This window comes from Chrysemys picta, chromosome 7 (genome assembly GCF_011386835.1).
Source record: "Chrysemys picta bellii isolate R12L10 chromosome 7, ASM1138683v2, whole genome shotgun sequence".
Classification (NCBI taxonomy): domain Eukaryota; kingdom Metazoa; phylum Chordata; order Testudines; family Emydidae; genus Chrysemys; species Chrysemys picta.
The window spans coordinates 105,888,770-105,905,934 of NC_088797.1; the positions used below are offsets into that span (position 1 = coordinate 105,888,770).

At 36.7% G+C, this 17,165-nt stretch overlaps 1 protein-coding gene across 2 annotated transcripts in view; it reads right to left on the minus strand.

Moving 5' to 3' along the window:
* Positions 1–761: 761 nt before the first annotated feature.
* Positions 762–17,165, minus strand: part of DOCK1 (dedicator of cytokinesis 1) — a 538,667-nt gene continuing 522,263 nt past the window's right edge. For both annotated transcript variants that reach the window (XM_065552235.1, XM_065552233.1), the window contains exons 51-52: positions 13,679–13,824; positions 762–2,271 (exon numbers count right to left, since the gene is read on the minus strand). In XM_065552235.1, the coding sequence (XP_065408307.1) occupies positions 2,176–2,271; positions 13,679–13,824 (242 nt within the window). In that variant the 3' untranslated portion in view covers positions 762–2,175. The remainder of the gene's footprint in view (positions 2,272–13,678; positions 13,825–17,165) is intronic.

The window sequence follows — 17,165 nt, forward strand, 5'->3', positions numbered from 1 at the left end:
AAGTGTTTGTCCCTGCAAAAAGTATGCACAGGCCCATGTATGCAATTTCACGTGTGCACAAGTAGAGACTGTGTTAAGGTCCAGATGAAAATTTAGCCCTCTGAGGCAAGCTCTTAACTGAAATTAAGACGAATTAAAATGACTGGAAAAATTACCACACACAATGACATTTAGGAGATTTCAGCACAGTTCCTTAAAACAAGAGCAAGAACAAAAAAAAAATTCTTAAATTCAAAACTCTCTTGCTACATACCATACTGCAATTTAAATTCTTCATTACCTAAAAAAACCCAAACACTTTTCTGATTGACTGTAGCCTGGAATCCTTTTCTGCTTAAACCCTTTGGATCAAAGGTCATATTAATAAAAAATAGTAAACTGGAATTGGAGGACAACTTGTAACTTGTGTATAAGAAGTTCAGTTGTATGGAGAAATTCTGGTCAGGTGGCATGTTCTCTCTGTTGTAACAAAAAGTGCTTGGTTGTGATCCAAAGCTCCATGGTGCTTAAAGGCAAAGTAATTTGCATATTTATCTGACCAGTTGAGCTGACAAGGACTATTTGTATATTTAATATAATTGTTGCTTTACTGCTCCATAAGTCATGTCTCTGCCTTTTATTTTTATCTGGTTGGCATCAAGTAAGCATTAAAGCGCCACGTAAAACTAAGCTATTTTATGTGCTGTTTATACAACAATGGCTTTAAAATTGAAATAGGCTGTCAATTGCAATGTGAATGACATATAAAAGATGCACCCTTATAGTGTTGAAATTCTTATTTATTTCAACACTACATTATGCATCATAAACAAGTTATGTAACTATTATAAAATAATAGGGTAAGAATGTAGACTTTATCAGAGGCAGTTTCAAATTATTCTTGTTATAAATCTGCATTTCAGAAAATTAAAAGTACAGACATTTAACAAAGCAGCTCCTGAAATTAATAACACTTCCGTAAAAAGGATGAAAAATATATAAAGTAGATACATTTATTTTCTTAGACAAACCTTTTTTTAAAAATAATCCTTAATTTTTTGAGTCAGTGATGTATTTAAAACAATCTACTGTAAGATTATAAAGATTGTAGATAGTAAAAAATATATAGTGAGAGGGCAATAAAAAACACAGAGGAATAAAAAAAAAGAGTTACTTTCCTTTTCTTTTCCCTTATCATTGTCCAATATTTTCAGATGCCAATTTTTGAAAAAAAAAAAAAAAAAAGTTAGCTATTTATACACTTCCAGCAGTTAAAATTAAAAACACATAAGGAATCATTTGCAGATACATCAAATCATTATTATATGAAAAGCAGGCAGCAAAAATTAAAAACATTCTAAGAACCATCATATATACAAACTTCTGTACAGAATGATGACACAGGGACAAAAAGATAACATTCAATTTGTCCTAATCCACCTAAAATATTACACATTATAAAAAAAGCTCTTCCTGTTCTTATGTTTAACTGTTCAGTTGTAGAATCACATCAGGTCCCATATTTGTATACTTGGTTTCTTTTCCTATAAATTAGTGCCTGTTCAGTAGCTAAAAAGTTATCTTAATTTAAAATGATATCAGACAGAAGGAGGAGTGCCCAACCACTAATGAAAGTTTTAAAAAAGCTCATCAGAAATCAGCTTATTTATAACACAGAGCAATTAAAAAAGCTACAGGAAAATCAGGTTTTGAATGTGTAATGCGCTGAACACATTTTTTATTTGAAGCTATCATAATGCTGCTTCTTAGTATTGTTATTAGGCCCAATGTTCTCACTGACTTCCAAAGGTGTTGGGATCAGGCCCATAGTGCCCAATGGTCATTATTACACACCAGTATCCATTTCTATTTTCTGTTAAGTAGTTTGGTATGACAAAGCAAAACGTTCTGAAATAGGAAATAGTGTATTATAAGTTGACAAATGCCCCCTTGCTTTGAAAATAGGTCACAAGCTCCACAAAAGCAATGGGTCACCTTATCCTGTGACAGCTTTATTCCAGTGGCATGATCTCTTTAGAAAACTGATTTACTGTTACAAATGAGTTCCGTTCAGAGTTAGAATCATTTCACTAAATGTTAGACACTACAGGCGTGAATGAGGTAACTGTTATATACCTTAAAATATTTAGGGAAATGAAATATTACAGCTTCATCTTTGGAGAAATGCTTTCTTGTTCACTGGACAATCCCAGAGTCAACAGATGTTTGCTTTCGAGTAGTCTTTGGAGGAGGCGGTGGTGGAGTTTTGCTGGGTAATGGAGGTGGCAGGTGCTGGGAAAAATGAATTTTGAATAGAACATGTTACTGATGAACTGATTTTGATGAACTGGTTGTCTATGTATGATTTCATATACTGCTGTGAATCTTTATCTGCTTTATTCTTGAAAACTTCCTCTCAAACTTTGCCATTATGAATACAGTTTTGCTTCTAGCTTTTCACTTACAACCTAATTTTTACTGCTGACAATAACAAGTCTCTCAAGAGTTACTGATTAACTATCTCAATATTTCAGAAAAAGTCTACGGAAAGAACTTGTCAAATGTTATATCCCTATACTTTATATCATATTGATTATCAGCCTGTACTAATTGCTGTCGCCCCTAAACACTACATGGTTTAAAAAGTACATTGAATTACAGCTCTACTTCTTTTTTCTTTTTTCTTTTCATATTTTATATTTTTAGAAAAAGCACCACGCTAAAAAAGAAAAAGGAATAGATTAAACAGATTATAAATAGTTTTAATCTTATTACTGGATATTTGATAATCTTCAACATTATTCAAAATAACATTCTGAGTTGATGAAAAACATTACAAAAAATTATCCCTCTACATTATAGGACATCACACAACAAGGTAACAGGGCTGTCGGTTTACTTCAGAAGCGAATGGAAGGGCAAATACAAGCAAGTATTCCAATTGAACATGGAAGTCCAATGATTTATTTTCATAAAATTCAAGCTATCTGTATGATGACAAAAATTCATATTGCTGAAAGAATACAAGGACATTGCAGGCTTGTTCATACACTGTTTTCAGGCTAGATTTCAACAGCATGTTGGCTGTGAAATCATTGCAGCTTTTCAATCACTGCATTGGAAGTTATACTGCAGTGTTACACTCACTAAGTATTGTGTTTCGGTTCATAACATCCTTCCCCTGCTGGTGAAGATAAAACCCACCTTTGCTTTTTTTTGGTTTCTCTGCAATTTCCTTTTTTGCCATTTACCCTCATGTTATATGCCCCCCCTTCCTTAACCCATTCTCGTTACACTTTATTAGATTGCTATCCGACACGCTTCCAAACAAATGATTATAAAAACGTTAGCCACACACTAATACTTTAAATTACAATACACACTGTGAGTTTGCCAAGTTTCCTGATCACTGCCATGGGAACAATTCAAATGTTTGAAATAGCTTAGCCTTTTATTGCATGTACTGTACATGGAATCTTGATATTGGTGTTTCATTTCTACTTCACATGGCTCCATTTATAGATTGTTTTAGTTACTAGAATTCATTGTAAACAATACCTTATTTTTATCAGCATCTTGGAAGGCAATCCATAATTTCTAAATCATAGTTACACACTCATGCTATTATGAGAACATCATGGATAGACCATGTGAAATTACATTATTTGAAAAGAAGCCGAATGTTGTGATACAAAAACCTAGTGGTTCTGGATGACTCCCTGCCATTTCACATAATTCCCTCCATTCATTTCGGGCAGGGTAAACCCTAGAGCTACGCTGGATATGTTTGCTCATATTGAAACATTCAATTTACTTATTGAGAGCCAGCAGAAATGTCAGGAGAAGAGGAAAAGTACTTTTAAGGTAATTGAAGGTCCATTTCATGGCTACATTTTAAGACAGGAGCAAACAGAGTTAAACACAGGGCTTGAAGTATTTACCAGCCCTCTATTAGCCATAGGCAGATACAAAAGATGAGGGAGGGTATTGGATTCCTACTGAAGTACTATTCTTGGATCCTAACTCAAGAGAAATGTCTTTCATATCAGTCTCTGCCTGGTAAGTGTCAAATTTGAAGCCTCATCTCCTCTTTATGGCTACTGGAGGAGAGGAGCTCTCTCTCTCTCTCTCAGCTATTCAGTGGTGATTGTGATGACGAAGTCTTTGTTGCTATAGTCCTGCCCAAGCCTCCTGGCTGCAGCAAAAGGAGGTAGATGGCATTTCTCCCCCACGCCTACTCTCATATGAAAAGCAAATACTGACTCTTGCAGGGAGGGGGCCTTTGCTACGCTCCTCTTCCATAACCTCTATCTTTGGGTCCTCATCCAACCATCTGCAGAGTGAATATGACATGTTTCTTGTCGGTTTTGCTGACTTTTACAGAGTTCTGATAGCAACTGGGAAAGTGATCATAACTGGTAATTTTAATCTGCTGCTGGATCGGAAAGCTATGAACAGCAGCAAAGACAGTTGGGTTGTGTCTACAGACGAGGGAAGATAACACTGCATGAGTTCCTATTTGTAAGGTTATATTTGCAGTCATAAAGGAAAGAAATCTCAGATTTTTTCTTACAGAGATTAATAGTTTAGGCTCCACACTTACCATATGAAGGTGCCTACTCAATAGTAATGAATCTATTTTTCCAAGACCTGATTAAGCATATCCTATAATGAGGAATTTCACATCCACAGTCCAGTTAAATTTACAATATGTCTTTCCAGGGAATAGTCAGATTACCAAGGATAGCTTTTATCCTATAAACAGCATTGCTGCATTAGTTACATGATTAATGAAAATAATGCTCGGAGCAACATTCATTTTCCGTGTTTGTCTAACAAACGATGTACAATTTGCTCCTGATTTACATTGAAATACAGTTCTCAGTGACCTCTGTATCAGAAGATCAAGTCAACATACTATTTAATATGAAAAATAGGTAAAATTAGAATTTATTTTTGGTTAAAAGTGAAACTTTTTTAAAAAATTGGGATTTCTTTTATGTTGTGCTAGTAACTTTAAGTTTCCAGGTCTGATGGTCTGAAGCTTTAAGTTTATTTATTCCTATCAGGCCAAAATTTTTGAACATAGGTATCTAAAGTTAGGCTCCTGAAGCCACACGTATGCACTTGAATAAAAGTGGCTTGATTATTAGAAGGACTTAGCATTCTCAAATTCCACTGGGATCTGCAGATCTCAGCACTTTTGAAAAACAGGGCAGTTCTATTGAAGTAGTTACATATGGATTTACGAACCTGACGTTAGGGATCCAGTTTTAAAAAATTTGGCCACATTAATCTACAGATATAAAGTGAACACTTAGTGGCCCAGACCATCAGACACAGAAACTGCACATCACTAGTAAAACATTTAAAAAAATCCCAAATCAAAAGATTTTAGTTTCCTACTAGCAAAATAAACTACATATCCCTTCTGAAAAACTTTATGGAACATCACAAAAAAGTGACTTAATATTCCTTAGTATATTTTCCTCACAGGCATTTTAACTTCATATTTGTCATTAAGCAAAACTACTTTAACTTTATCGATCACATAACTTACAAAGAGCCATTTTGAATTAAATTAACTTTAAACTAGCAGTAATTGGCAATTTTACAGATCAAAGTCCTTAATCAAACCAATGGGTTTTTTTGTATTATCATCACTCATAGAAATCAAATGATCAATTATCATAAAATAGAGTTGAAGACCTAATAGGGAAGAGAATCTATTGAAAACACAACGAGGATGGGCTAAATATACTAGCCATAAACAACATGCATATTATATAAAAGCGCTCACATTCTGCAAGTAAATTAGCCAGAAAAGAAATAACAGAGATAGGTGGATAATTAATATAATTGAATTTACAAATTCCATTATAATGTGGGCTAAATTTAGCACTCATTCATTTACATAAGCTACCACTGAATATATTAGTAGAACATTTAATGATGCCAAGGCAGCATTATTGAGAAATCAGCCCGACAAAACTTAACAGCCAATGAGAATTGGTACAAAACCAAATTTGGTCACCTAAGAGCTTACCAGTCTTTTCTTTTACTCATCTATAGTATGAATGATGGTATTCATACTCAATATGAAATTGGGAAAATGATCATTACACTCACAAAACTGATATCACCAGTACTCAAAACAATTCCACATAGAACATTTCTCAAATACAAGATCAAATTTCCCTTGCATTTACTTTTAATTAAAGGTGCTCTGTAGAGTTCATGTTTATGTTTCAGTGGTAATAGTGAATCGTTCAATTCTTGGAGATTGCTTTTCTTTCTGAGATAAAGATAGAGTCTGCCAGTGCATATTAGAACCTATTTTTGGCAGATTCCCTGACTCACGTGTACCTCAGGAGAAATGGGAACCTTATAAAAAGGCACATCTGGAAAATACAAGCATTTTGTCCTTTCCATTTCAAATATTAAATTGCTCCCATTTGTTTGGTTTCCCCCTGTACAAAAAGAAGTAATCAAATTTAAAAATCTCTCCTTTCTCCTCACTCTCTTGTAGAAATAGAGCACAAAACGTTGTACACACAGAAAATAAGAATTAAAAAAGACAAAAAAAATTATTTCTTAATCTACAGAAAAGTAGAATATGATGAGTGAAGGGTTTTTGTCACTCAGAAAGCAATATAAAACACACAAATTGAATTCTACAATGAAACCTTGTGGCACCGTATAAGGGATGAGTTCCTATATTCCTATTTTATTGGAGTTGAACAACAAGATATATGGTTAGCTTCCAAGATCTGATCAGGAATACTTCACTTTTCAGAATTAACTGATTTCACTTAATAAACCATAAATTGTGGGAGGTTTAGGTTGGATATTAGGAAAACTTTTTCACTAGGAGGGTGGTGAAGCACTGGAATGGGTTACCTAGGGTTACCTCCTTCCTTAGAGGTTTTTAAGGTGAGGCTTGACAAAGCCCTAGCTGGGATGATTTAGTTGGGGATTGGTCCTGCTTTGAGCGGGGGTTGGACTAGATGACCTCCTGAGGTCCCTTCCAACCCTGATATTCTATGATTCTATGAGTGAATGAAAAGTAATCAGGACATAAGCTACATAGTGTTGTGCAACAATTTTCCAGCCCTGTTGTCTAAAATTCATTCTCTTCTTTTACTATTATTTTTACAGTGGCACTGAGTCACACAATGTATAAACAGCAGCATGTTTGTTATTTATCTATAGAAACAAATGACGCATGACAAAAATTCGTCAGGATATAATACCCCCATAATTAAAATGTGACAGTGTGCCAAATCTTCAGCTGGTATAAGTCTGTATAGCTCCACTGATTTCAATTGAGCTACACCAAATTACGCCAGTTGAATATTTGGCCCAATATCTGTAACCCTGTTACGTTTAAAATACTATACTGTATAGTGCTGATTTGGCCGGTGATGGTAGTGCTCATCGCCAATGATGGTAGTCGTTAAGAAGAGTATCTTGTCTCAACTAGGTAAAAACACACAAAAAATGGTTATTTACCTATACCGTTATTGTTGTTCTTTGAGATGCATCATACACATATACAGTTTACTGCAGGTGTACGTGCACCCAATCATGCACTCAAGTGGGAGACTTTTGCCTGCACAAGCCTTCACTATCCTCATGCGATGAGCCAAGAGTATAAAGGGGCATGATTGCTGCTTTCCTCTCCATTCCTTCGTACCGCCAGAAGCTAATACTGAAAATAGTGGGGAAAGTGGGAGGGTCATAGAATATGCATAACACATCTTGAAGAACAGTTACTGTATAGGTGATTGGGTTTGTTTTTTTTCCCTTTGAGTGATTGTGAACATATACATTCCACTGCAAGTGATTCAACAGCAGTTTCCTAATAGGTGGTGGAACTTTGATTTGGAGACTGCAACACTGACTTGATGAAGTTGGCATCATTTTGGGAAACTTGAGTGATAGCATAGTGTCTGGAAAAGGCATGTATAAGATGTCCATGTTGTTGTTTTGGAAATGTCCAATACAGGAATGTTGCTCAAAAAAGCTGGTGAAGAGGAGTGAGCCCTAATAGAGTGAGCCATTATCTTTGGTGGAGGAGAGACCTTAGCAAGATTATAGCAGAGTTTGAGGAAGACTGAAATCCAATGTGAAATATGCTGGGCTGTAACAGGTTGTCATTTGATCCTTTCAGCATAGATTACAAAGAGCCTAAGGGAGGATCTGTGTGGTCCAGGTAAAATGCCAAAGCCCTGCAAACATCCAAGATTTGAGGTTTTTCTTCAGCCTTGGAAGAGAATACTGGGAGGGCAAATTGTCTCATTCAGGTGCAATGCTGATACCACCTTAGGGCATGGCCTAAAACAGACCTTGTTTTTGTGAAAAAGTTAGCTGATCCTCCTGCACAAGGTGCCTGAAGCTCTGAGAATCTCCTCACAGGGATAATCGCTACTAAGAATTCTGTTTTCATTGACAACAGCAACAGAGATGGTGTCATCAAATGTTTAAAAGGGAGGACAGTACTATCGACTGAGCAGGACAATACTAAATTCAGGTCCCATGAAAGTACTAGGCTGGACACAGGAAGGCACATGTTAATAAGTCCCTTTAAAAATCTGGAAACCAAGGAACGCAAAAAGATAGAAAACCCATCCAATGAAGGGTGTATGGCAGAGAGGATGCAAAGTGGACACTCACTGACCTGGAAGAGAGACCAGAGGATTTCACATGCAGTAGGTAGTAAAGTAGATGTCTAATCTCTATACAATCTGGAGATCAATGGTGAGATTCCACCCAGACTGAAAACCTTTTCCATTTCATTGCATATGTGGCTCTAGAGGAATCCTTTCTGCTTTTCACCAAATGGTCTGGATATCTCTGGAGCAGTGTCTCTTCATTACTCAAACAGGAATGTGTGGTTTATGGGCGTGACATGGAGAGACTGTGAGTTGGAATGTAGAGACATGACTTGGTCTTGAGACAGGAAAACCTCAACCAAGGGTAAAACAACAAGTGGCCAAACGGAGAGTTGATTTAGGTCCACGAACCTATACTGTCTTGGCCAGGCAGGCACTACAAAGATTAAGTTTGTCTTGTCATTCACCCTCAGAATGGAAGTGACTGGAGGGAATGCATACAGCAGATTTCTCCATCATGAGAAAAGCATCCGTCACGGAACCCAGGCTGTGACCTGCACTGGAGCAGAATCTCTTGCACTGGCTGTTCAGATTAGTTGCAAAAAAGGTCTATTACCAGGTGTCCCCAAATTTGGAAGATCTGGTGCAGAATGTTTCTTCTTATTGACTACTCAGATGGTCTATGAAGTTCCTGCTGAGAGAATCCACATTAGCGTTCCTCAATCCTGGAAGGTAAAAGGCTTTTAGTGAGATATTGTTCTTTATACAAAAGCTCAACAAATGGATTGCTTCCTGGCACAGCTGATATGACCTTACAGCTCCCTGTTTGTTCAGCTAAAACATAGCTATGGTATTGACTGTGAAAACTTGAACCGCTCAATCCCTGATGGTCGATCTCAGGCCCAATGAATAGCTCAAAGCTCTAGCACATTTATATAGAGTGAAATCTCCTGAGGATTCCAAAGTGCTGACGCCTGAAGTTGACCCAGATAAGCCCCCCAGTCTTTGGTGGACATGTCTGTTACAACAGTTATTGTTGGTTCCAGCAGAAAAGGAACCCCTTTGCGTATGTTCTCAGGATCCAGCCACCAATCCAGGGACTGAAGCAGTTGTGGAAGTACACAAATCAGCATGTCCAGAGAACATCTGCTTGGAGGATGTACTGAGTGAAGCCAGGCCTGCAGACATCTGAGGTGAAACCTGGCATGCTGTCATACATATGGACGAGGCTGGATAGGGAAAGGTGACCTCCTCCTAGATGGAGATTCTGATGCAGATCTAGATGCTCTTGGAACAGTCCAAGATGCCCAATAAGGCCCAGGAGAGTATTCTAATCTCTGCACTGCCCATGGTGGTGGGTACCATACTGGAGACTCTATGTAAGGATACTGTTCTTTTTCCTTGGTCCAGGTGTCCCTAGAGCATGACCTGTATGGAGAGCTGAAAGACCATGGAGGAAATATAGGTCTGTTCATGGTCAGAGTCTGAAGAGGAGAAGATGTAGCTCTCCTAGTGAATGGAAGAGCAGCTCCAGATGGTGTTAGTGGAGGTTTTGGTACTGCCAATACCTGGTGGGGTCCTAAAGGTTGGAAGGGAGAAGGATAGAGCTGCTGTCGAGGGTTGCATGGAAGATGCAGGAAGAACCAAGGGGACAATGAAGCAAATGACATCGATGGTGCCAATGCACTCAAGGCTAATGCAGTCAGTGCCAGATGATGTAATATAAGAGAGTCTGGCAGAGAGAAACACAGAAGGTCCTTTGCTGCAAGGAAAGCCTGTGCTATAGACAGCCCTGAAATCGGAGGCAAGCATTCCTTTGCCATACACAAGGTATGAGCACACGTGTGCTAGTTTGTCACTTTCCCCTAGTTCTTTTCAAAAGCCAGGTGAAACAAACAGACCTTGTAGTGTGCCCTGAAAGTCAGCTATTCTGAGCTATTTCAGGCCAGGGGTCGAAGGACATTCAAGAACTCCAGGGCTATTATGGAGACTGCTCTGTTGAGAGGGATGTAGCATCAGGGCCTCTGCAGTGAATCTCAGAGAGAAAGAGAATCTCTCAGGTAGACTAATGCAGGCCATTTAGGGCTTTACAAGTGAAAATGAACCCCTAGGATCAGATCCTCGGCTGATGTAAATTGTCATAGTTTTATTGACTTCAATGGAGACATGACAACCTACATCAACTTAGGATCTACCCCTAATACTTAACTCAACTTCCAGCTGAATCTCACCTGGTTTTCTATGGCTACATGAGGACAGCACGCAGTAAAACTTTCTTATAATCATCATTTTCTTCACATAAGAGGAGTAAAATAATCTGCAATGCAACATACAAACATGCAAACTCTGGATTGCTTCACTATAAACAGATTTTCACTATATCCAACAGATTCCAGTCTGAATGTTACTGATGGATCAGAATCTCAAAAAGTCAAAATAAATGTTATCATCATCATTAACAAAGTTCGTTTTCGTTCTTTTATTATGCACCACTTCCTTCTTTGCCACACTCTTTGTCAAGTTTTGTATCTGCTGCTGGATTGATGGAAATCTTCTCATCAAAACTATTATCCCGTGAATAGTAAGTATTATAGCCAATATTTATAAATGTAAGTGCTCCCTTGTCTATTTTCTTTGAGTTTCCCTTTTGACTGTGAATGCTAAAGAGGCAGTTGATTTTGTATGGGAAGATGTACTCGAACCTGTGAAGATGCACAAAAGCCTAGAGGAATGCCTTGATGTAATAATAATCCTTGCAAGAGTCCTAGGATTCTTTTTCATGTTCATGTATATTATTAAGAATTTTTTGTAGCAGAACAAATCACACAATGCAAGAATGAATATTATATGGATATACTAGTTAATATTTTTAAAATGACAATGAACAAGATAACAATCAAAACATTATAGTTAGAAGATTATTGGGATAAAAAGAATTAAGTAAGGTGGTTAACAATAGATTCCAAATAATCTAAACATAAAAAAATAAAAATCTCAAGCACCATAAATGATTATTGGCAGCAGTTAGACCTAAAGTACTCAGAACGATATGGCCATTTCTTGATACATTTGTCAATGTATTCTTTTCTGTTCACTGAAGCTTTTTCATGTCTGACTTCAAGGCAACCAGTATTGTGCCAAGTACTTAATTCTAACACAGTGAGATCTTTCCCATTCTGTAATATCATTTTTAAAGCAATTGGGATAAGATTATCTACAGAACTTTTCAATGGTTTGTCCTTATTGATGCTAAGAATAGATAATTTAAAACTAATCAGTTTACTAGATAGAGAATCAAAAATGTTAGTTATTTCATTTATGAAATACCATAGCCTGTAACCATAAATTGTGAGGGTCAGTCATAAAAGTTATAAGAGCATACCTGACTCATCTTTTTCATGCCCTGCACCAATCTTCACAACCTGCACCAATGCTTTTGATAATCTTACTGGGGTCCAAGTACAAAGTGAAATAAATGCAATCATTGCTATAAAATTGGAAGCCTTTCTTAAATTATATAAAATATAATCCCTCCAGCTTTGTGTCAAATCTGTTTTCAAATCTGTTTTCAAATCTATTTCACAGACTTTGTCACTGTTCATTCACCCAGATTTTCTGCTCTTGAAGAGTTTATGAAATCTAGATAAAGAGCCAAGCACTCAATTGTTGTCTTATAAAATTGCAGGAGCTTATTATCTAAGGATTTAGAATTTATTTTTGATTAACTTTTCAGGTTGTATTCAAATCCTGAGCTCCCTCAGAAACTGGTTGTTAGGGATCAGGACATTTTAGCAAACCAGAGTAAAAGAGAGAAAACATTCTGGAGGACTATAAAAAATGTGTAAAACCTCACAAAGTCCCAATGAAGCATGGTATTATGATCCCCATTTTAAAAATAAGGAAACTGAAGCACAAAAGTTAAGTGAATTGTCCAACATCATTCAGCAAGTCAGTGGCAAAATCTCAGAATAGAACCCTTATCTTCTGACTCTCAGACCTGTGCTTTAGCTATTATGCATGTTTCTTTCCTGTTTGTACTTGAATAAATTCACTAGCACTTGTCCACAGAATTGATGATCATATTAAATTACCTTTGCAGTTGAGGCACAAGACAAGGAATCAGAAAATCTGGGTTCATGCATGATCTTTGGCAAGTCACTCAGGGCCTGATTTTCAGAAGTGGAGAGTATGTACAACTCCAATTGCTCAGCCCGTCTGAAAAATCTGGCCTGTAGCGTCTCTGTAAACCATATTCTTCACCTATAAAAATGGGGAAATTTCCACCTAACTTTTCTTCCAGACTCGATCAAGTTTCCGTTAGCTTTTTTAAAACAAATTATTTGAAGGATAAATTTCAGAATAATTTTGTTAATTCAAACAAATCTGTGCATATCTCTGATAAGTAAACTGAAAAATCATTCTTACTAAGAATTTACACAGGGGAACATTCCTGCATATGACTGTATATCTCTTTTCTAAAAAGTTCCACATTTCAAAGCCCAAATGATAGCCTTCTCCAAAAGTGCTGAAGATTTTTTGAAAATCAAATTATTTTTAATAGCTGCAATATAGTCTAGTGGCTTTCGAGAAATAAGAAAGCTGAAAAAGTATCTGCCCCTGCCTGAATCTGAAAAATATGTTCATGATGAAAAATGTTTCAGGGATCTGCTCCTTTCAGGGGGAACTGAGCTTGCCTATATAGGAAATGACATAGAACTAAAAAATGTAAAGCTGTCAGAAACATACTTTATTTCCTCTCCTGAAATAGAATTGTATAAAAGTATAAAAACTAATTTGCTGCTTTGACTACATCCTGTCACTTTAAGCTCCCTTGCTAACATATTTAACAGTGTTTTGCTTTATATTTAGTTTTCTCCTCCAGAATGAATCTAACTTTACTTACAAGTCATTTAGAATGAGCCACCACATTCCTTCATGCCCTGATTAATACACTGTTCTGTAGCAGTAGAAATCATTTGGATGCGTACCTGTCTGCTATCAGCATTACATAGAACTTCATGTTCTTGGCCAGTATAATGTTGCAAATAAACTTGCAGAAAATCAGTTGTACCTCTAAGACTTACCCTTTGATGTGCAGCGGGGGGTGTTGTAGGGCTAATCAATTCTTGATTTTCCATGAGATTTCCATAATCTGCCATGCTACCTTTGAGAGGCAGAGGAGGAGGAATGTCTGCCATTTCCAAACTAGAGATACCATTCAGCTCCAGATCTGTAAACATTAACATTTAAGTCTCTGGATCATTTAAATCAATCTTAAGATGCAGAATGTTCCTTCAGGCATTAATGCTATGATAGAGATAGTGCCCATGCATCCATTTGCCCACTCTTCATTTCATAGACTGTATAATTATTTGCTGCTCATGGAACAATAGCTTTTAAATTAAAAAAAGAAACTGCTGGAATCATGAAAGTAAGGATCACTATGTCAGGGTCGGTCAACTTTTAAGTGTACAGTTTGTATCAACACTGACAAGGTCTCTCACTGTTTAATAAAAAAGGAAATTGTACAACATTGTCACTTGTCTCAGATTTTACTTGCTGATATTCACAGATCATTTAAAACAAATAAAATTGTCTTAGCTGTAACCTCTGTGTCTATGCGTTGTACAGTATTGAAAATGTGATGTGAATAATTTTCCAAGGTATACACAGAATATAACAGAGCAGAGCTTTATTTACTTTTCTACTTTCAGAAATTTAGACTTTTAAAAATTAAATGCACTAAAGAAGTCCATAATTAAGCACAAATCTCTATTGAAAACTTTCAAAATCTAGAGCACCATAAGAATGGCCATACTGGGTCAGATCAAATGTCCATCTAGCCCAGTAACCTATATTAGTCATTACTAGTTTAAATAACTAACGTTATAAACCAAGAGAATGTACAACAGATTTTTTTTTAATTTACTCACAGAAGGTAGGGAACAACCATTAACAGGGTGAAATTTAGCCCAGTGAAGAAGATCAGAACTAGGCCTATGCACCACTTAACTTCTAATTAAGTCTTGTTTTGAAGGCCTAAGTGGTGTATAGGTCTTGTGCTGGTCCTCCTCACAGGGGTAAATTTCACCCACAGGAACATATTCAGCCATTCTTCCACAGGCAAATCTTCCACTCGTTTAAGCAAGAGCTCTGCCAGAGGAATGAGCACTGATAAGGCCCTTCTTATAATACATCATTTTGTTTATAAACTGGGGAAACTGCTGTCACTTAGAGGCGGATTTTTTTTTTAGTAGATGGAGGATTTGTTTACACTGATTCTTTTTTAATGTAGAGTATTTGGCAATATCTTATATTGTGTGTCTTTTCTGGTTTTCCCAAATGGCCTACCTTACTATTTTCTTCACTAGTACAACTTTAGCTTCAAGACAGTTGTATTGATTTATCACTGAAATCTCTTTGTCATTTCATCTCCATTCAGACTACATCAGCTACATCCATCACTTTCAAATTCTTCCAATGGCCTCCTCAACTTGAAACTTGTCATTTCCTTCAAGGACCTGAGCAATTCTATGGCTGCCTGCTTCACTGTTCTCATTTCTGTCTACTTCCTCCTCAATGAATCCTGCCTCACTTCTCCCATTGTCTCCTTTTCTCTAGTTCTCATCCTTCCTTTCATTCTGTTCCCTACACTTGGAACTCCCTCCCAGATCCAAAAGTAGCAGGCACCCCACCACCTCGTCTTACAAACCCCTCAAAACCCACTTATTCTTAAACACATCATCAGAATCCCCCACATCCCCCCCCCCCCAAAAATAATGCTTCAAACAGGCTTCTCAGATTGCCCAGGTCTTGTGTGTCTATTTAGAGATTTAAGCTCCTGACGGGAAAGACTGTCTCTTCATGGGAAAAATCAAGTTCCATGACAGTCATATGCCATGTGTCTTCTTAACAACAAAATTTAATACAATACAATAGTAATAAATTAAATAAAATGATACTTCCACAGTGATTTAGTGGAACATTTGGAGAACCTTGGCAGAAGTAAGATTTGTGTAGGTATGCAGTTTTGATAAGTGTCTGTTTTTTTTTTTTTTTGGGTTGATGTTCTTCCATATTTAACTTAAACTAGCTACATGCACATGTTTAACCCTAGGTTAACCTGTAGACTTAACCCTAACTGTAGTTTTTGAGAGGAACATTTAAATGCCTTCACATTTAATCATATCATTCCAGAGAGAGTTAAAGAGTATTTCATTATGTCTAAATAAACATCTTAAAGTAGGAGATTTATGCCTCTTTAATAGAGAAATATAAGTGTACTGAAGACTTCCCCTAGGTATATTAAATGATAGTATAGTACATATTAAATAATAAATCATTGTATGCTATTGTGGATAAACCATTAAAAACTACCAAGAAGATAAAAGGTCAAAATTTTGATGTCAGTTAGAATGGTGAAATTCCAGTGACTATAACAGAACTCAACCATTTGCAGAATTTTACTTGTAAAATGTAAATGTACACAACTGTAATCCCTGAGTTAGGGAGACAAAACTAACATATTCATACAATTTAAGTTTAAGAAACACTTTGCTTAATGAAGCACACACATATTTTTACTTAGATTAACATAAAAATAGCCTGGTTTATAATTTCAGTGCTGTCATAGAAGAGCTAATTCTTTAAGGTGAGGAAAATGATCACATTTTCTATTTAATACCAAATTTACTTTGATTAGAAAATTAAACTTTTGAGTAAACAGAGCACAAATGTAGCCCTCAGTAAAACAGATGCCTTTGATGTTTACATTATTTTGAGTAGCTATAATTGTATTTCAAACTCTTAATTCATTTGATTTTAATTTCTGGTCATAGAAATTATACAGGAATTTCTGGTAAAGCATTTTAGTGTATTTGCTAAGAGTATGAGAAGACCTGGTTCTCTATTTCTTTAGGGCCAAATCTATTTGTCCAGTCTCAGCCTGTGAATCTCAGATAGGCACTGGGGAGATCCATGGAAGAGTAGAAAAGGAATCATTTCCTCAGACAAAGGAGCAGCAGAGGAGATGACCTGTGGAGACACTACTTCATTTTAATAGATGGACTAGCCTTGACAATTCCTAGTGGCCCCCAACCATGGCTGGAACTGCATAATAGTAGATTTTATTCCAGCCACATCCATGCTCCTCTTCCAAATAACTCTGTCCCCCTGTAGTACCTGAGTTACCAGTGTGTAGGGGGTATGCACCTCTTACCTGGCCTCCCCAAAGCCTGGATCCCCCAGTTCCATTGCCAGATAGCATTGCACACTTACAGAGAAGGAGCAGGATACGTCCCAAAGTGAAGGATTTTGATATATTCAGTATTTGTAACACTCTATTTTTCATTTAAAATCAAAGTTCAAATTTAGCCATGGACCAAGTCCAGCACTTCACTTAGCAGACAATTAACATACATAAAATAAGTCTCTGGCCTGAATGGGCAGTCACAAAAGTCACCTTACTGCAGCAAAAAGTTATTTAAACAAAACCACATAATTTCACTGCTATGATTTGGGGAGGAACTGTTTGCCTCAATATTGTATGTCTATTTGTGATCTTCTGAAGAC